This window comes from Mesoplodon mirus (assembly GCF_964341445.2).
Source record: "Mesoplodon mirus genome assembly, chromosome: 4".
NCBI classification, from domain to species: Eukaryota; Metazoa; Chordata; class Mammalia; order Artiodactyla; family Ziphiidae; genus Mesoplodon; species Mesoplodon mirus.
The window spans coordinates 48,725,927-48,748,253 of NC_138979.1; the positions used below are offsets into that span (position 1 = coordinate 48,725,927).

The following is a 22,327-nucleotide window of genomic DNA, read 5'->3' on the forward strand; positions in this document are numbered from 1 at the left end:
CTGAAAGTACTAAAAAAAAGAAACTAAGTAAAATGCTACTGGGTAAATTTAAAATGCTAGGCAACTGGAAAAGGTGAGGTGTAAAAGTAAGATCTATTTCATAACTCAATCCTGGTGTCCAAATGCACTTCCAGGCACTGGGGGAACCCAGGCATGTCTAGGCCTATTTCAAGAAGGCAAAAGTTCACTTCAAAGAAGATTACATCAATAACCCAAAGCCTCCACCCTCAAACCAGCCATGGAAATGACGACAATTTAATAACCTTGTTTTCCCTATAGGAGCAATGGGAAGTTGGAATAAATACCCAGGAAGTCCAAACCAAATTCTTCTTTAGGAAAGTACCATTATGTTTATCTGAATTATTTTAAGTGGCTAATTGAGATAACCAAAGAATGGCTTGTTTTTCTTAGCATAAAGCTTTTCATTTCTGGTATTGGGTCTTTGTTTTTCCCTCAGCTGCCAACCCTTTGGCTGCTTCACTGATACTTGTTTTCTCTCTCAAAAGCCATTCACTAGGGAAAGTGAAGACCCTCAATTAATACTCAGGAAGAGCATTACTATTAGGGATGGGAATGAAAGTGGGGACAGGAGGAGATGCTAATTCTTCCTAGAATTAACAGCTATCTGTTGCTGGTACATCTTTTCAAAGAACTTTTTCTTCCCACATACATTAGCATCCTTTTATCCCCTCTCTTTTTTTAAAAAAAATACAAATGGGGTCATATTATTCACAGTCTTCTATACTTTGGTTTTTCCCACTTTTTTCATATAAATCTAACACATTTTTTAAGCTGCTGAATGTTATTCCACTGGCTCAATAAATAATGGTACCACTGTAAACTGTCCTGAAGGACAACAGAGATTGCTTTCAGTTCAAGCTATTATAAATAATGCTGTAACACTATCATTTTATATATCTCTGTGTATCTGTGAAATTTCATGGTCAGAGTGTACATGCATTTCACATTTTGATCAAATTGCCAAATCACTCTTCAGAAAAATTACACAATTTATAATTCCAAAACAACATGTTTTTTTCCCTACCCTTTAACACTGGGGTTTTTCAAACATTTTAATTTTGGTCAACCTGATAGGTAAGAAAATGACAACCTGTTTTGATTTGTGTTTGATGATATATGGATTGAATATTTTTTCATGTTTAATGGTCATTTAAATTTTTTTTCTTCAGGTTTATATCCTTTCTCATTTTTCTACTAGGTTATTCTTTTTTAATCATTTAGAGAACTCTGTGTATATTAAGAAAATTAGGCCTTTGTCATGTGTATATGCAAAGTTTTACCCTAGTCTGCTACTTGTCTCATAATTTTGTTTCATGTATATTACTTTAAATGGAAGAATTTAGGAAGTAGTTAAGCTCAGCAACTGTAGGAAGGAAATTACTTTAGAATGTATCTCCACTACAAGAAAAAAAATAGCCAAAATGTGGAAACTGTCCACAGGATGACAATAAGAAGTCTGAGTAATATTTTAAAAATCAAGTTTAGGGGCTTCCCTGGTGGCGCAGTGGTTGAGCGTCCGCCTGCCAATGCCGGACACACGGGTTCGAGCCCTGGTCTGGGAAGATCCCACATGCCACAGAGCAGCTGGCCCCGTGAGCCACAATTACTGAGCCTGCGCGTCTGGAGCCTGTGCTCCGCAACAAGAGAGGCCGCGATAGTGAGAGGCCCACGCACCGCGATGAGGAGTGGCCCCCACTTGCCACAACTAGAGAAAGCCCTCGCACAGAAACGAAGACCCAACACAGGCATAAATTAAAAAAAAAAAAAAAAAAAAAAAGAGCTGGTGACACGTACGTGCGCCGAGACAGCGCGAATTGGAGGGGAAAAAAAAAAAAAAACCTCAATAGGTTACCAGAGTAATTCAAGGTAAACTACAAATAAAGGATAATTGAGACAGCACCCAATTTAAAAAAAAAAAAAATCAAGTTTAAGTATCTCAGCTTTGTATGCAGACAACTCAAAAACTTTCATAGATATCTTTTTTTTACAATAGTGCAAGTTACCACCCTTCTTCAATTTATAAATCTCTGAAAAAGTTTTTTTCTATTAATACATTTTAATGTTTCACATTTTTTTCCCAGAAGATATAAATGCAATATTAGGCTCCTCTTCCTGGGAAGGTTTTTCACAGGGAGCAAAAACACTGATCAATAGGCTAGAGAGTTTCATTTGCAAGGAAGTCCTTCTCAAGTAAACTCTAATCTGGCTAAGGTGATGGATTCGGGTGTTAATCAAAGACCATAGAAAGAAAGTGTAATGTCAAGATGGAGTACAAATGGCCTGAGAAAAAAATGGGAATATGAACTGAAGAACCACACAGGTGTTTATTTTAGCAGCACTAGAATGGTTCAGAGAGAATTCACAGGGCACTTGCACAAGCACAGCATTGTAATTCATAAAGCGTTTCTCCCCTCTACATTCTAAATGCTGAAAAATTTAGTTGTATTACTTATATAATTTTGAAAGTTACTGAAGAAATGAAAGAGAGGAAAAAGTGTAGGAAAATCTTGGGCTTCCCTGGTGGCGCAGTGGTTGAGAGTCCGCCTGTCGATGCAGGGGACACGGGTTCGTGCCCCAGTACGGGAAGATCCCACATGCCGCGGAGCGGCTGGGCCCGTGAGCCATGGACGCTGAGCCTGCGCGTCTGGAGCCTGTGCTCCGCAAAGGGAGAGGCCACAACAGTGAGAGGCCCGTGTACGGCAAAAAAAAAAAAAAAAAAAAAAAAGTATGAAAATCTTAAAAAGCTGACCTCATAAGGAATTGAACTCGACTCAATTGATCCCAAGAGAAACAAGTTATGGGGAAAGAAAACTTTCTTGGATAAACTGTTCAGATTTGACAATGGCTGGTGCAGTGAAAGAAATCAAAGAATCTTCCATCTAAGTTCCTCTAAGCAGTAGATAAATAAAGGGTATTTTGGTGCTCTTCCCAAAACACTGCTGAGTGAAAGAGATAAAGAAAGGGTCCCAGACCTTGTGCTCAGTCCGTATTCTCATCTGGTTAGTGGAAGAGGATTCTGAACACCCCTAGTCTGAACAGGGTGCCCAGAACACACGAGAACTATACCTCTTATGTGTACCCTTGGCCAGGGCTGGAGGCACCTCAGAGGTCCCACACAGCTACTATGACCCTGCTCTGGATCTCACCAAGCTTCTAGGCTAAGGTTACCCAAAGGCCAATCACTCAAGAGCCACCTTCTTAATTTTTGCCATGTTCAAGTATCACTTACCCTATTACTTATAATTTCTTAAATTAACTCATCTTTTAAAAGCTATTTGTCAGCTATTTGTTAGCCTCACCTTAAGGAAAATCTATGAAATAACAGATTTCATGAGCTAGCTATATTTTCTTCTAATATTCTTCAAACCTACTAATTAAAATAAAACATGCTTACTGCATTAAAGAATCATCTTTTTTTTTTTTTTTTTTTGCGGTACGCGGGCCTCTCACTGCTGTGACCTTTCCCGTCGCGGAGCACAGGCTCCGGACGTGCAGGCTCAGCGTCCACGGCTCATGGGCCCAGCCGCTCCGCGGCATGTGGGATCCTCCCAGACTGGGGCATGAACCCATGTCCCCCGCTTCGGCAGGTGGACTCTCAACCACTGCGCCACCAGGGAAGCCCCAAGAATCATCTTTAATTTTTATTTTTTATTGAAGTATAGTTGATTATGTTTCAGGTATACAGCAAAGTGATTCAGTTATAAATATACATATATACTCTTTTTGAGATTCTTTCCCATTATAGGTTATTACAAGATACTGAATATAGTTCCCTGTGCTATACAGTAGATCCTTGTTGTTTGTATATTTTATATATAGTAGTCTGTATCTGTTAATCCCAAATTCCAAATTTATCCCTCCCCCACCTTTCCCCTTTGGTATGTTTTCTATGTCTGTGAGTCTATTTCTGTTTTGTAAATAAGTTCATTTGTATCATTTTTTTAAGATTCTACATATAAGTGATACCATATGATATATGCCTTTCTCTGATTTACTTCACTCAGTATGATAATCTCTAGGCCCATCCATGTTGGTGCAAATGGCATTCTTTCTCTATATGGCTGAGTAATATTCCATCGTGTATATACACACACACGTGTGTGTGTGTATGTATGTGTGTGTGTGTGTGTGTGTGTATATATATATATATATATATCTCAATATCACATCTTCTTTATCCATTCATCTGTCGATAGACATTTAGATTGCTTCCACGTCTTGGCTATTGTGAACAGTGCTGCTATGAACACTGGATGCATGATTCTTTTTGAATTAGAGTTTCCTCCGGACCTATGCCCAGGAGTAAGATTGCTGGATCATATGATAGCTCTATTTTTAGTTTTTTGAGGAACCTCCATACTGTTCTCCATAGTGGCTGTACCAATTTACATTCCCACCAACAGTGTAGGAGGATTCCCTTTTCTCTACACCCTCTCCAGCATTTATTATTTGTAGACTTTTTGATGATGGCCATTCTGACCAGGGTGAAGTGATACCTCATTGTGGTTCTGATTTGCATTTCTATAGAATCATCTTGCAGGCTACCAGTGCCACATGGTATGCCATATTGTGCTTCTCAAATTTAAATGTGTACACAAAGCACCTAGAGTTTTTGTGAAAATGCAGATTATGAATCTGTAAATCTAGGGTGGGACCTAAGAGTCGGCATTTCTATAAACTCCCAGATTATGCCAATGCTTCTGATCTACAGACCACACTCCAAGTAGTGAGGTTCAGAGGAACCAAGCAGGTAAAGGGTAGTCCATGTGTATTGTGATGACCTACAGCTGCTGACTTCATTTCTATTTACTTTTTGCCTCTCTGATAACTAATTTGCCTGAAAGGAGTTTGAAGTGTAGGAGAATCTAAACAATGTTTTTAACACTTTTAAAATAGGAAGATAAGAACAAAAACATATATACTTCTACAGAACCTTACAAAACATTTTTACATTCTTGCCTCATTTCATGCTCAAAACAACACTATGGAAAAATTAGGGCAAGTATTATTATTAAAAATTTACAATTAGAGAAAATATGGCACAGAGAAGTTAAGTCTAAAGTGATATCACTGGTTAAGTTGTGGCTCCTGCACTTGAATCTGCATCATCAGACTTCAAATTCACTTCCCTTAGAAACATATTAAAGGCTCTTTTGTGAAAAAGGTGTTGGATTTAGGTGGCTATCACAAACCATAGAATCAGAGTGTAACGTCAAGGAGTGCAAATGGGGGGAAAAAGACAACCCTTTTACAAAGGGTGAAGATGATTCTTTGAGGATGTGGTGTGTGGACAGAGAACTCACATAGACTCCTGTATCTAAAGTTATAAAGGGAACACTACAGAGCAACAGCCCTCTCCTCAGGTGGGGGAGCCCAAGGCTGAGCACCTCTCTGCATCTGGGGTGGGTCGACTCCAAGAGGGTGCGGAGTATTACTTCTCCCTCTCTCTCTTCTACACCTAAGATGATGTATAATGAGTACAGCTCTCTGCCTAGAAGAAAAATTGCAGCCCATTTTCCCATCTTTTACAATAATAATGCTCTCTAAATATGGCAAGATGATTAAAAAGATTGTTCCCATCATTTCTCTACCATTATGCTATAAAGCACATCAGCCTGACAGAAAAAATCTCCATCTAAACTCCGATACTCCATTTTAGGCTATGATGATCTTAGGTCTTCTTACCAAATATGAGGCATTACAGAGAGAGTTCAGACTCAGCAAGAAAGGACTGCATGTGATGTAAATACTAAATAAATGTTCTGAATATCACATTCTGAGACAACAAGTTAGCATATAACTATGGTGGAGAAAACTAAAGAAGTGATGACACACCAAAACAGAGATACTAATTCACGTTTAGAACTTTTTATCTCTCAGCCTCTTTTCCATTTCACTCAAGTAAAAAATACTGTTCTTAAAAGGAGTTTATTTTAAGACACACCCAGAGGCAATTTCTCTTACGTGTTTCATACCTGAATGTTATACACCTTTATGAAGAATATAAAAATCTTACAATTAAAAACTCTATTTTACCATGAATTTGGTTGAACTATGGATCAAATTTTACTGAGTATGTATAGATTGAGCCATTTCTAGAATTAAACTAAGACGAGTCTTTGTCTCTAGAGATGAGTAATAGAAAAACCTCTTCCACATTTGTGAATGTTGAGGCACTCTTCTATGTTCTTTGATGGGGGCTCATCAAATTACACAAGCAATATAGCAATTACTTAGTTATTTAGAACAATTTAAATATTTGGATTATTCCTTCAGGGTAAACATTACTTCTTAAAGCAGATTTTATAGTTGTTTGAAAAAAATTTTTGACAGAATTATTATTCTCATAAGAATATTTGGCATTGACATAATCTACATATAAACTAGACAGAGTATGATTAGGTAATACCTATGGGTCAATGAAATCAGAAGAATCTGAAATGTGCCAGAAATTGAGAAGAAATTTATCAAATATGGACCCCAAGAAATGGCTCCCAGGAATGCAAGGATTCTTCAATATATGCAAATCAATCAATGTGATACATCATATTAACAAATTGAAGGATACCGTATGATCATCTCAGTAGATGCAGAAAAAGCTTTCAACAAAATTCAACACCCATTTATGATAGAAACCCTCCAGAAAGTAGGCATAGAGGGAACTTACCTCAACATAATAATGGCCATATATGACAAACCCGCAGCCAGCATCATTTGCAGTGGTGAAACACTGAAACCATTTCCACTAAGATCAGGAACAAGACAAGGTTGTCCACTCTCACCATTATTATTCAACATAGTTTTGGATGTTTTAGCCACAGCAATCAGAGAAGAAAAAGAAATAAAAGGAATCCAACTCGGAAAAGAAGAAGTAAAGCTGTCACTGTTTGCAGATGACATGATACTATACATAGAGAATCCTAAAGATGCTACCAGAAAACTACTAGAGCTAATCAATGAATTGGGTAAAGTAGCAGGATACAAAATTAATGCACAGAAATCTCTTGCATTCCTATACACAATGTTACTGTGCATTTCAGCTAGGCCAAGGAAAGGGGGTGGTTGTAATGGGGAAAAAAATTAAAGAAAGGGACTTTTTTTTTCCATTTAAAAAAGTTTTCCCCTTTTGGAGCTGCTTACTTAGTCCTCTTCCTATTTTACTTCCTCATATCATTTACTCAGCAATGCAGAAGTATTTTCATAGAACTGATGAAATTTTGCCAAAGTTCTCATCAAAGTTTAGGGTTCACTTACACTGAATTGTCATTTGATTTCTGATGCAAGCTCTCATGACTTTGTTTGGGCCATCTAAATGTGAAATCTTTCATTTTTTAAATGAACGGCTCCAAGATAAAGGTAAATATTAATTATTAAATGCTACCAAATAGTTCTTCCATTAAGGATAATGTATTGTGATCTATATAGTAAAACTTTGGCCATCTAAAGTGAACACACTTAGGGCCATTTGTGGGCCTAATGATGGAAAATCTGAAAGAGAAATTAAGGAAACACTCCCATTTACCACTGCAACAAAAAGAATAAAATACCTAGGAATAAACCTACCTAAGGAGACAAAAGACCTGTATGCAGAAAACTATAAGACACTGATGAAAGAAATTAAAGATGATACAAACAGATGGAGAGATATACCATGTTCTTGGATTGGAAGAATCAACATTGTGAAAATAACTATAACTACCCAAAGCAATCTACAGATTCAATGCAATCCCTATCAAACTACCAATGGCATTTTTCACAGAACTAGAACAAAAAATTTCACAATTTGTATGGAAACACACAAGACCCCAAATTGGCAAAGCAATCTTGAGAAAGAAAAACGAAGTTGGAGGAATCAGGCTCCCAGACTTCAGACTATACTACAAAGCTACAGTAATCAAGACAGTATGGTACTGGCACAAAAACAGAAATCTAGATGAATGGAACAGGATAGAAAGTGCAGAGATAAGTCCACGCACTTATAGTCACCTTATCTTTGATTAAGGAGGCAATAATATACAATGGAGAAAAGACAGCCTTTTCAATAAGTGGTGCTGGGAAAACTGGACAGCTATATGTTAAAGAATGAAGTTAGAACACTTCCTAACACCATACACAAAAATAAACTCAAAATGGATTAACGATCTAAATGTAAGGCCAGACACTATAAAACTCTTAAAGGAAAACATAGGCAGAACACTCTATGACATCAATCACAGCAGGATCCTTTTGGACCCACCTCCTAGAGAAATGGAAATAAAGACAAAAATAAAGAAATGGGACCTAATGAAACTTCAAAGCTTTTGCACAGCAAAGGAAACCATAATCAAGACGACAAGACAGGCCTCAGAATGGGAGAAAATATTTGCAAACGAAGCAACTGACAAAGGATTAACCTCCAAAATATACAAGCGGCTCATGCAGCTCAGTATGAAAAAAACAAACAGCCCAATCCAAAAATGGGCAGAAGACCTAAATAGACATTTCTCCAAAGAAGATATACAGATTGCCAACAAACACATGAAAGGATGCTCAACATCACTAATCATTAGAGAAACGCAAATCAAAACTACAATGAGGTATCACCTCACACCGGTCAGAATGGCCATCATCAAAAAGTCTACACAAAACAAAAACAAAAAAAAAAAAACAAAAAAAACCCAATAGGGCCTCCCTGGTGGCGCAGTGGTTGAGAGTCCGCCTGCCGATGCAGGGGATGCGGGTTCGTGCCCCGGTCTGGGAGGATCCCATGTGCCGCGGAGCGGCTGGGCCCGTGGGCCATGGCCGCTGAGCCTGCGCGTCCAGAGCCTGTGCTCCGCGGCAGGAGAGGCCACAGCAGTGAGAGGCCCGCGTACGGAAAAAAAAAAAAAAAAACCCAATAGGGGCTTCCCTGGTGGCGCAGTGGTTGAGAGTCCGCCTCCCGATGCAGGGGACACGGGTTTGTGCCCCAGTCCGGGAAGATCCCACATGCCGCGGAGTGGCTGGGCCCGTGAGCCGTGGCCACTGAGCCTGCATGTCCGGAGCCTGTGCTCCACAACGGGAGAGGCCACAACAGTGAGAGGCCCGCGTACTGCAAAAACAAACAAACAAACAAGTCTACAAACAATAAATGCTGGACAGGGTGTGGAGAAAAGGGAACCTTCTTGCACTGTTGGTGGGAATGTAAACTGATACAGTCACTATGGAGAACAGTATGGAAGTTCCTTAAAAAACTAAAAATAGAACTACTATATGACCCAGTTAGTTATCCCACTACTGGGCATATACCCTGAGAAAACCGTAATTCAAAAAGAGTCATGTACCACAATGTTCATTGCAGCTCTATTTACAATAGCTAGGACATGGAAGCAACCTAAGTGTCCACTGAGAGATAAATGGATAAAGAAGATGTGGCACATATATACAATGGAATATTGCTCAGCCATAAAAAGAAACGAAATTGAGTTATTTGTAGTGAGGTGGATGGACCTAGAGTCTGTCATGCAGAGTGAAGCAACCGTATGCTAACACATATATATGGAATCTAAAAAAAAATGGTTCTTAAGAACCTGGGGGCAGGACAGGAATAAAGACACAGATGTAGAGAATGGACTTGAGGACATGGGGAGGGGGAAAAGTAAGCTGGGACGAAGTGAGGAAGTGGCATGGACATATACACACTACCAAATGTAAAACAGATAGCTAGTGGGAAGCAGCCGCATGGCACAGGGAAATCAGCTCAGTGCTTTGTGTCCACCTAGGGGGTGGGATAGGGAGGGTAGGAGGGAGACGCAAGAGGGAGGGGATATGGGGATATATGTATATGTACAGCTGATTCACTTTGTTATACGGCAGAAACTAACACACCATTGTAAAGCAATTATACTCCAATAAAGATGTTAAAAAAAAAAAGAAGAAATGGCTCCCAACTACAATATGAAGAGTATTTCAAGAATTGCTACAAATCTTACATATCTGGTAACACTAAAAATGAGTTTACTTAGCAGCATCAAAATCTGTAACAGAATTCAATGAACGGATGGCCATCTTCTAATCTCTAATTTGTATACAGAATTACCTTTCAAGGAGCTAGTAACCCTTTTGGTGACCCCAGTATTAAACAATTAGACCAACTACATTGAACTAGTTCATTTTGTCCTCTAGCAGATTCCTATGTATTCTGAGACTGAACAGACCTCACTGAACATTTTACAGCTCTAAGGATAAACTCTATAAATGCTTATACAGACACTGGAGACGACATTAGCATACAGTGGTGCTAACACTATTTCTCCCAAGAGGCTGCTGGTAGCATCTCAAAAGTTAAACTACATGCTCCTGAGTCGGTTACGAAGATATAGTAGCTCTACTACTACTCCATTACATCATCTTGGAAAGTTACTTTACTTCTCCAGACCTCAGTTTCTCTGCCTGAAAAATGAGGAGACTGGCCTTAGTGATCCCTGAGTTCTTCTTCAGCCTTAACCTCTCAAAGAGGTTACATGTGAAGCAGACTTTGTGATCTCCTGTCACCACCAATTCAGGTAACTACCTACCCTGGGTTCTTAGGTGGGCACAGCAAATAGCTCCTCATTCTCATCCTGAGTGAACAGTAAGATCTCACCATATGGGTTCTCTGCTGACAATGCTAAATTAGATCGAGCTGTTAAAGGCAAAACCTTAGGATATGAGTCAATTTCTGCACATTTTTAGCCTACTTAGTTCAACAGGTAAAACTGAAAGGAGGTAAAGTAGATAAATAATAACAGATGGCCTGAGTAGTTTTTTAAACTTTTCTATATGCTAATGTATCATAAGGTCATTTTTATGTCAGAATTCAGCTTAAAGCTGAACCACATTTTCTCTGCTTACGTACCACAAAATAAATAAAATCAATATTGTTAAAGAGAAAAATCGTAAGTAATGTAAATCAATTATCCTCTATTTTTCCTTCAGTGAACTAAAAACAATCTTTGTTCCTTCCCCCATCACAAGGAGTTTGTGGCTATGAGAGGTTAAAAATAATACAGGTTAAAAATAATCAAAATGGGGATAAAACTACTTCCCCTGGAGGGCTTCTATGAAATTAGAGATATTGTAACGGGCACAAAGAAGGTGTACAATAAATCATAATAATGATTATTATTTATCATCATAATTAGCAGATGTTATTGCAGAAGGGTCAAAGCATAGGATTTATGGTCAGAAAGAATGGCTCCATTGAGTACCATGGCAGGAAATAATAGACAATGTTGTAAAGGGAAGAACATCAAGACCCTTGTGAATCAAACGAATACTGCATGATTCTGTGATAACATCCCACTGTGGGCCTTGAGGGGGATGTGACAGAAAGGGATGGGAGAATCTTTCAATTCAGAGGGAGAAACAGCTGTCCAGTGGATGGCTCAAAAGTGGTCATGCCATAACCCTTTTCTCCTCCCAAATATTTTAGAGGGAGGCTACCCTTCAGGGGGAGGGGAAAAAGTACATACTTGCTCTCTCCAACTGATTATCCATTATGTAATCAAAATCTCTTTCTAAAACACAATTCTGATCAAAGCATTCATTTACTTACAATCATTCAGTGACTCGCCATTACTGTGGAATAACACTTGCGGCACGGTTTCCCCAGGCCCAGGGCCCCTCTGCCTTCTACGTCTGGCTGTACGTTCAGATGCACTAGCACACTGTACTCTCCTCCCTCCATACGTCACACAGGTTATTGTCACTGCTGGTGACGGCCCTATCTCCATCTTCACTGACCTGCCCTTGTTCGGGCATCACCTTGTACATCCCACTTCCTTCTCCAGGAAGCCTTAATACTGGGTGAGATGCCTTTTCTATGGAGTGCCACTGTACTTTGTACTTCCATATGTGAATAAGCCACTCTGTATTGCACCTGGCTGTCTACCTGTTTGTTTTCTTTACTATACTATGGACATCTTACTTGTTCACCTTTGCAACTCCACTGCTTAAACACCGGTGCTCAGAAAAAAAATCTGCTGAATGAATGAATGTATGAAGGAATGAGAGGATGCCTGAGAGACCGAGGCTGAAGCCTGGTAGAGCAGGTGAAGGAAGAGCTCTTCCCATTACGAGACAGAACGCCCAGCCTTCCTAAATGGGAAGGAGTCCAAGAGACAATAGCGTAATTCTTCCCACTCTTTCTGGTTCTTATCCTTTAGTGTCAGGGATACTAAGCTGGATGAACCATGGAGTACGATTCAATGTAACAAAGCAGCTTTATGTTAAAAAAAAACCTTTCGGGTTTATTTTTATGGGTGACCAGGCAGAACTGTGCTTTCCATCCTTGTATTTCTCCTAGGAGCAATGGTTCAGTATTTACTAACTCAGTGTCCACACCAACTTTATAGAAAATAACTACCTTGAATAATGAGAATCAACTGGATGTTAATCTAAAAATCGGAAGAGGGTGACTGGCCTCTTCCTTTTCCCGCCCTGCTGTACAGGTCTCCACAAGAGGGTCTACAATGGCTTAGGCAGAAAGAGACTTGGGTTTAAGTCTCAGGCCTGCCACTTACTCACATGTGACCTTGTTCAAGACACTAAACCCTCACTGTCTCATTTTCTCACCTGCAAAATGGGTACAATACCTTTTAAAATCTGACCTGTTTCACAGGATCATACACAGAATCACATAGATCCTGTATGTGAAAGAAACTTTTACATGCTCAAGTGCTTTGCAAACATAAAGTATATTATCCCTTTATATTATAATTTCAAACAAAATTAGGGTGTTTCACAGGGAAATGTATGTAACACAATAAAGACCTCATGGTTAAAGGCTAACGGCTTTCCTATATTCCAGATTTCATTGAAAAAAGCCAAGAACACAGAGACAAAAATCAAGCTGATGTTAAATTATAAAGTTACAAATGACAAATAAAGCACAAATGGATTGACTGAACAAATTTGAGAATAAATAAGTAAATAATAATGACGCTCCCTTTCCCTGATCGTCCACTATCACCCCTCTGGCTTAGCCAACTAGATTCCCTAAGCACTGAACTAGCCAAAGGGGTTGTGAGATGAATTCTCAGGAGCCTACAGGCATGTCCAAATGTATCTAAAACTGGAACAGAAGGGAAAACGGCCAAGTTCACGTTTGCCGTCATCCTTCCAACTGCTTGAGGCACCACAGCAAAAAGGTCTTACATCCCAGACCCCCAGCTTCCTAGGAGCTCTGCTTAATGACTTGAATCCCTGGAGAGTCTCTCATCCTGGTATCCCTCTAAACGCACTTTAGGAAAAACTGGGGAAACAAAAATTACTTGGCATTTAAGGGAATTCCTCACTTTTTGTCCTTCACAGGCTGGACACCAGTTTATGAGTAAAGGTGGGAGAGACTACTGTGAAAGACTTTTCTAAGCCCTGTATTTCTAACTCAGAATCCCCAAAGAGCATCAGATGAAAACAGTGAGACTTATAGACCAACCACCTCTACTGCCCGATAAAGTTACAGTAAAGTATCAAACATTATCAGGAACTCCAATAAATCTTTATCTAATCAATCAAGGTCTTCTCTCCTAAGGAGGCAAAAAACCAAGATATCGTTAGGTCAAATACCAGGTCAAATGTGTACAGCCTTCTGTTTCACCTTATTTCTAAGATATCTCTAAATCATTTGAAAAGATGTTTAAATACCTGAAACATATTTGTTGTCTTAGTGAAATGGCAGGTGGGGTGAGATGCAAAACCACCAGGGCCTTTGATCCTGATAATTTCCTTTCTGCACTGAAACAGAAGAGGTCAACCTGAAAAGGCTGGCGCATGTCCTGCTCTTGACAAAGGTTTTCATTCCCAGGCCCTCCCACAGGTATGCTTATGCCAATGACTCTGGCTCACTTAGGCCATTCCTCGATCCTACAAATGAGGCCAGAGAACAGTGGTCTGCAATATCCCAGAGCCAGGAGTGAAGTAAGATTCTGACATTCCTTAAGAACAGTCTTCTCCATCCTTCTGAGTCTGCTGAACGTGGGAAACTTCTGGATGGTGGGGAAGAGTCCCTATAACCAGAAATGCATTTCCTAAAGACTAACATTCCACATGTCACCATCATTCACGGAGGTAATTTTAAAATAGTCCTTTGAAGCCTCATCTCTGTCCCTTCTCCCTTCTCACTGTGACTTCTCTTCTTGCTAAATGAGGCATCGCAATGGCCACGTGGTTGGTGCTGGTCTCTGTATCGTCTCCTCACTACGCAAGGCAGAGAACCCGGCAGCATAGGCATCATCTGGCAGCTTGTTACGAATACAGAATCTCAGGCCCCATCATAGACCTGCACTTGAAGAAGATTCCAGGTGATACATATGCACATTCAAGTTTGAGAAGCACTGCTCTAAGCCAGCTACAGTATCAGCCAATCATCTCCTTTTCTGGTAAACCAATCCTCAGCCTAGGAAGGCCCAAACTGAGCACTCCAAAGTTCCCAGCATCACTTTCCACTCTTCCTAGTATGTACATGGAAAGCAGGCTGTTTTCCAGAGAACACAGGTAGAGTATCTGGCATGTTACTTAGCAGCATCCAGAAGCCACTCAAAAACATGTATTTTCTTTCTTTATGTGTATTCACCACTGCCAATATCGTCATATCTCTTCCAGTTGGTCCCTTTCCTGTCGTGATATCTCTTCTACCCAGTATCTAAAATGGATCCTCTAGTGAAGTGATTCACCAGGCTCTAGTGTCAAAGTTTCAGCTCTACAATTTATTTGCTGGGTGAATCAGGAAAACTAACCTTTCTAGGCCTCAGTTGTCTCCTCTGTCAATAAAGATGTTAATAACAGTGCCTTCCCCTTGGGGCTGCTGTGAAAGCATTTCATTTGATATTAGCTACAGCTAGTATTCATGCTCAGACCGAGACCTTTCCCCCAACTTAGTTTGGATACTTTCCCTTTCCTTTAAAGGGCTACAGCACTGGCAGGCCAAGCCACACGACTTAGCACCTAACTGTAACTCTCCTGTAGAGATCTTTGTTTTGTGTTACTGGTTTTGCCTCCAAACCTGGATCTTAAAAAAAAAGTGTCAGGATGGTGGTTGTTTTTACAGACTGTGAAAGTAATTTATAGGAAATACAGAAAATATAGAAAAATATGAAAAAGAAACAATAAATAATCTCACCACTAAGAAAAAACAACTGTTAACATTTTAGAGGATTTCCTTCCAAACAAGATCTTATGTTTCAGGAGAGCAAGGGCCAAGTCTTAATCTTCTCAGAATTTTCCCTGGCTTCCCCACACCTAGCGCCTCTCCACACTCCCAGCACCTAACCTACCACAGTGCTAAGCACTTTGCTGCTGACAAACACACACCTGTTCCTTAGCTGAGAGACGTACTGATGTGGCTTGCCTCTACACCTGTGTGTGGACTGTCTGCATATTGAAATAAGGATACTGTCAGAATTAGTGACATAATCTGTTTAGTTCTTTGTTCCGTTCAAGCTGCTGTAAAAGTGTGCTCAGATCTGTACTCCATGTGACTGCTGTTTGTGTTTGGTGGTGAAAGTGTGTTTCTGGTGAAGCCTCATGTTTCCCTTTTCAACGTACTCAGATTACACATACCTACAGGAATGGTCATCCCGTGAATTTTATCAGCCCAGCCTGCGTAATACCGAAGGGTTTTGATGACTCCTTGCAAATCGATGTAAAAAGCTTGCAGGAACGGTTTGCCACCATTTAGGGATTCCATGGTCTGTAGGAAAAGAAATGGAGAGAACTTTCCAATGATACACTCAGTAACTTCTACAGCAGAAGAAAAAAGGAATAGAGAGAATACAAATGAATCTGAACAATGATGCATACCTGGTCAACTCTGATTTCCCAAATGAAAAGATTTTTAGTACCGTCTGTTTAGTTTAGTTTCCAGTAAAAACCACAATGAACTTATATGTGTGTGTTCTTGTGCCTGTGTGTTTCCAGTAACCACTATCCCAATATATAAACACAACTGGTGATAAAGAAGTGTTCTGCTTGTCAAACCAGCTTCTGTTGTATTAATGATCAGAGCTGAGTGGGGATTTTTCGGAGTCTACAACAGTATTCTGAATCCAAAAAGAGGGGCAGGGACATGGGCTTTTATGCAGTTGATGAGACTATAAAACGTTCCCCACACTGCCAAGACCCCTGCTGAGAAATGGAATAGGCACGGTGCACAGCGAGTTTATTTATTACCACCAAATAAACAAGATCTCCTCTAGGGAAGCTCATACTATAACAACTTGAGGGCTGTTTTTTCATAAATATTTATGTTAATAACCATTATCTGTTAAGAGTGAAGTATCTGGTCCATTTAATAAAAATAGAGTTAGAGTTATTAAGCAGTTTTAGATGATAAATATTATTTTAATGACATATTCCTAAATAGGGTAAATCTGTAACATAAAGAATTACAAATGAACACAATGAAATGAGAAGAGTATTTCGACTTGAGAAATAGTAAAGGTGTTACATATTTAACAAATAAAATTTTAAAAAATGTTTGTAATCTCATGTCCTTCTCTTCAAGGACATTTTACAACACATACTGGTACAAAAATTATTTGAGTGCTGACAAAACTAAAATTGAAATATTCTCCATTCAATGACATGAAAATATTATTTACAGTGCAATTTTTCCACTTACCATGTGTATAAGATGGAACTCATTTTAAAATATCATGTGACCTATTCACTGTATATTGGCTCACCTTTATTAAAGGAAATCAAGTTATTTCCCAGTTCTTTTTAGAATATTTATATGTCTGTGAGATGAGCATTACATTCTCCATGGAGCAGGCATAGAGCCAAGGTCTTGACAGCATAGACTGAAGTAGAGTCAATAACCAGAATTGGGCCACCTAAATGGTCCATCCCTATGAGCTGTTGACACCAGCTAAACTTACCTGAGAGTTGCCAGCCCTAGGTTTATTTTCAATTGTGTTTACCTGGGTGCAGTATTAACTTCAGTATTCTGGTCAGGAGCTCCCCCTACATTCGAGAGGCTACCTCTTAACAAAACTCACTCCTCTCATGGCTTGGCAGTGTTTAAAAGTAGAAATCACATTTAAGTGTGATGGGGAAAAGGACTTGACCACAGTGAGAAATATGTCAGAAACAGGATGGCATATGAATTTTATGACATGAAAATATAACAGCAGAAATGAACTATATCATCATCTAGTAAGTACTGCTAATCTAATGTTATAAATATTGTATGGATTTAACTCAATTAAACAGACACAGACCATCAATGTGCCCCCATTCACCGTTTATGTGTCACAAACTATGCTAGGATTACGAAAAATGGAGTAAAATATAATTTTCACTCTCAAAGAAATCATAATCCAGTAAAGAGACAGCATATAGACCAGCATTCCCCCAAGGTACTCCAAAGAATTCTGTTTTGTACGATACTGACAGGTTGGCCAGAAAAATAGTGTTGAGGCTCCAACAGGTTTGAGAAACACTGAGTAGGGCTTGTCAGAGTCTTTAATATGCTAAGTGTCTTATGAATCTCCATGGAACACCTTTTCCCAATATATATAAGCACCTCATTGGAAACAGTATTCCTTGAAGTACCCAACTAGAAAATATTTTTATAGATAAATGTTATATGTAGCAAGAGTTCTAAACCATCTCCATAAAGGATTCATTTTTGTTTCCACACTATGAACAGACCCATGAAAGGGATGGTAGGAGGGAGAGCCATGGTAGAAACGACACTGAGGAAGGGTACTAATGCTTCCCTCTCCCAAAGCGAACTCAATAGTGATCTGATTTCCCAAGCAGAGGGTAGAATACAGTATGCATGGCTTTAATGCCCTGACTCAACGAGGATGCCCTAGATATTAAATGATCAACTATGGGTCATGCAGGTGGAGATCCCTGCAAGACAGGTATACTGCACAGGCATTCCTAAATGGTTCCAGTTTCCAAAAAAGTTGGTATTCTCTAAGACACTGACTTTTATTTTTAAAATAGCAACGACAATAACAACAATAAACCACTAGGAGAGGGGACATTCCTTATGTGAGAAAATGATTGTTTTAGTGAAAGAAAGTTGCTGTCTCCTTCTGTCTCTCCTATTAGTTCTAAAAGAACAAAGAGAGCAGAAGTATATGAGAGGTCCATATCATGCTCTCTGCTTCTGAAGGATTCTCTTTAGTCAAGAGGGGCTAACTCTGGAGAGGTAAAACTCTTTTGATTGCCAACAGTAATTTGGTATTGGTTTCCTGCAAGGAGCATGGTGACTCTCCTGTTGCTTGACTGGTTTTTGTCCTTTTTGTTGACTGTGGGAGGAAGGGGGATGAGGAAAGCAGGAAGGTCCTTATCAGTCATGGGAAGCTATGGTTTTGTTCTTCACAATGCAATAAGAAGAGACACTCAGCTGGTCCTCCACTTCCCCACCTGATCCCAAAGCCAAACCTCTCCCATTTTTCATGTGTATTAAAAAGCTTGTTCCCCAGGTCTGCTTCACATCATACTTTCAGAAAGACTGAGGTATCTAAATTTCAATGGAATGGTAAATTTGGGGTAAAGACGTGATGCTTTCTTAGGTTACTTACTGCAAGAACTGCCCTGTCTCGTTCCACCAAGTCTGCAAGCTTATCCAACAGACGTCCTCTTTCTGAAGCATCCATCCTTCTCCACACTGAGCCAAGAGAGAAAGCCAGGCGTGCTGCCTGCACTGCTTTGTCTATATCTGCCTGTTAGAGAGGAAGAGGCACAAGTGAAGAGAGGGATTGCTACAAATAAAGGAAGAACCATCTGCTTTCACAAAAAAGGTGATGAATGAACATCAGTGGTGATGTCTGGAGAGCATAAGTTTATTGCTTTGTTGTCTGAAGGTAGTTATTTCATATGAAATTTTTTTCTACGACAAACGTACCTTGTCTGCTTCTTGAACTTCACACACCTGTTCTCCTGTGGCTGGATTATAGACAGGGAACACTCTCCCACTCTCCGAGTCCTGCCACTCGTTGTTAATAAAAATCTAAGGGAGTAGACAACAGAATGGGATCCATGAGACAGGTGACAGGAAGTCAGTCAATGGTGCCGTATTATATGGAAGTACCATAGTTGTAATACTTGCTCTGTATGATTGCTGGTATATAATTAAAGTATAGAATTTGAAGTGTTACAAGAAACCCTTGATCATTATGCAGTCCAGCCTCACCCCCAATTCAGAAATTTCCTTTGTGGTATTTTTAACTCAACATCAGCCAAAGATTAAATATAATTCTTACCTTTAGTGAACCTGTCAACTACTCAGAGAGTCAAACAAGGAAGGAAGGATAGACAGTCTCACATACACACAAACCATACACTGAGATTGAGAAAGTATTCATTATAGTCCAAGCTCTGGCCAATATCCCAAAAGGGTAGATCGTGGATCAAACTGACAGTCATCCGGCCTTAGCTACTAGTTTCTCTGTCAGAGGAATAAGTGACTTCACAGGGAAATCTGAAGGGTGCTGGAATAAGCGTTTGCCTAATTTATAGTCAGATCCTGAACTGAGCAATGACTCTGACCAAACCAACTGGTGAGTTAAACAACTTACATGTATAAATCCAAGTTAGATTTCTTTCCTTTTGCTGGGTAGGCTATGTGGCTCAGCAAAGGGAAAAGGCCTATAACTTTCAAATGGGTCTCTCTAGGATTTCTTAAGAGCCTTGGTTTCTTTATATAGGAAATAAAGATTATAGTAAAATGGCAAAGAAATGGTTTAAGAAATTATTCAAGTCAATTTCTCAGAAGATTTGTAAGATATGCATTAACAAAGGACGGAAAATATAGGGAAAAACATTAAAAAATTTTTATTGATATTAAGAGAGAAATCCAAACTAATATTTTTGGACTATGAAAGTCCAAAGAATACACAAAGATACTTTACTCTATAAAATTTATGGGGCTTCCCTGGTGGGGCAGTGGTTGAGAGTCCGCCTGCCGATGCAGGGGACACGGGTTCATGCCCCGGTCCGGGAAGATCCCACATGCCGAAAAGCGGCTAGGCCCGTGAGCCATGGCCACTGAGCCTGCACATCCAGAGCCTGTGCTCCGCAACGGGAGAGGCCACAACAGTGAGAGGCCTGCGTACCTCAAAAAAAAAAAAAAAATTATGGCACAACAGTGAAAATTTCTGAACCTATGAACCATTCAGTAGTCAGTCAGTTTAGAACAAACACAATGATAAACTGATTTGCTACTGCCTGGCATTTTAATAATCACAGACGAGGCTGAGTGTAGATCTACAATTTAAAAAATTAAGTTCTAGATTATGCCAAAGCTTTGCTTTTTCCTTGATTTGATAAAACAATGAGTCTGTGTTGAAGGAGTCTTCTTTTCCTGAAAGCTTTTTAAGATAAAGGGGGGAGGGGGAGGAAGACCTTAAACCTGTAAAAGCACTTAATACAAATGTATTGAGCACAAACACAGTGACCTTGTAATTGAGTAACAATTTTTTAAAGTTTTTACTATGAATGTCTAAACATGCTTAACATACTGTATTCATTTATATAATGTATTCAATAAATGCATAGATATTTCTAGACACAGGAGAGGCAAAGATGATTAAGAGTTCCAGCCTTCCAGGGTCAACAGTCTCTAGTAGTTCATTAAATACCCACAACAACCCTAATGGCAGGATTTTATTATCTCAACTGAAGATGAAAATTGAGAGGTTAAAAGTCCGAAGAAGCAGGTTCTCACTGTGGCTCTGATTCAAAGTCTGCTGCTCTTTCCACTACACCATGGTTTCCAGGACTGCTCAGCCCAAAGAAACACAACTAGTTATGTCCAAGCCTAAATTAGATCTATAGTTCTTGAGGACTCCTGATCTAGTTCTCTTTTCACTCCATTTAACAAATTTCCTAACATTTCACAGCTCATCAAATCTGCACACTCCTTTGAAATACAATATGATCTCAAAGGTAGCAAAAGAAAAAAATTAAGAGGTTAGTTTCATTAAAGATTCACTTCTAGAGATTATCAGGTTTAAAGGAGAACGGGCCTTGCCAATATTCCTCATTCCTTTTATTCACTATTTGACTGAAACTTCTTAACCCTTGGAATATCATCAGATCCAATTATAGTTTTAAGCTTCTTTGTTGAACAGTTCTAAATGTAAGGATTGATATTTCATGACTTTTATTGTTTCTTAGAGGTCTTCCAAAGATCAAAGAGAAAAATTACTTATTTTTTAACAGAATAAAATTAATTCTCTTACTGTTATCATTTAAGTACATTGATCGTTTTATCGATCTAAAATACATTATGGGATCTTAGTGAGCTTTTCCTTATCTTGAAACATATTGCTAATTTCATCATTCTTGGAATTATTTCATCACTCAATTATTTCCAACTATGCTTAAAAAAACCCTAAAATAATAAGGAAACAAAAACATTATGGAACTGTCTAGAAATGAATAAATAAACACATCCCTACTATTTCATCATCTTTTGGTTTTATTATTGTATTATCCAAAGTAATGCATTATGTCTCAAAAGGGTATAAATAAAGAAGTGTGGAGACACCATCTTTGTCATATTCTTTTTACCTTTCATTGAACAGTTAAGAATTCACAATTTTTCATTCCTGTCCATAATGAGAAAGAGAAGAAAACTAATAGAAAAAGACATTTCATAACTGTTAGATGAGTCAGAAGCTGAAGGCAAAGAGACAGAAACACTAGAGACTGCTGATGAGGGTGAAATTGACTGTATAAGCAAAATCTTGGACTATGAGTCTTTAGGATAAATAAATGCATTTTCTCCAAATTAATAATCAGAGAGCAAACAAGATACTTATCAACACAAAAAGGAAATATGATAGTCTAACCCAACTAGTCATTAATAGGAAGGACTTAATAATTTAAAACCATCCATTTTTGATAAGAGAACATGTAAGAATTCTTTTATCTTTCATGATATTTGTGGGTAAAAATTTACTTGATATGATTCAAAAATGGACAAATGCTGAAGGTAGGTGTATACACAAAGGTGACTGGAGTACAGATATTACGTAGAAATAAAAACGTTCATGGGATTGATCAATCTAATTTACATTTATAAAACTAAAAATGAAAATGCTTTTGTAATTATGGAACAAAAATGGCCATGCTCTTTTCTACAAGATTATGAGCCTTCAAACTTTTCAACAGTATTACATTATGATAATGCAAATGCAAGAAGAACCAGAGGTAACAGTAAGATATAACCTATAAGAGATGTGTTTAAAATCTGCAATCAGTATTTATGGCATAAATATTTCCAGTTTCAAACATGATGGCTGATGAGTAGTTGGTTGCATTCAAAGGCCATTGCTCACTTCATGTA

General features: G+C 38.8%; 1 protein-coding gene across 1 annotated transcript in view; it reads right to left on the minus strand.

Moving 5' to 3' along the window:
• The window catches only part of ALDH1A2 (aldehyde dehydrogenase 1 family member A2), a 98,846-nt gene that overhangs the window by 43,269 nt on the left and 33,250 nt on the right, over positions 1 to 22,327 (minus strand). The window contains exons 2-4 of the mRNA XM_082618376.1: positions 18,881 to 18,985; positions 18,558 to 18,698; positions 15,577 to 15,706 (exon numbers count right to left, since the gene is read on the minus strand). Coding sequence (XP_082474502.1) covers positions 15,577 to 15,706; positions 18,558 to 18,698; positions 18,881 to 18,985 — 376 coding nt within the window. The remainder of the gene's footprint in view (positions 1 to 15,576; positions 15,707 to 18,557; positions 18,699 to 18,880; positions 18,986 to 22,327) is intronic.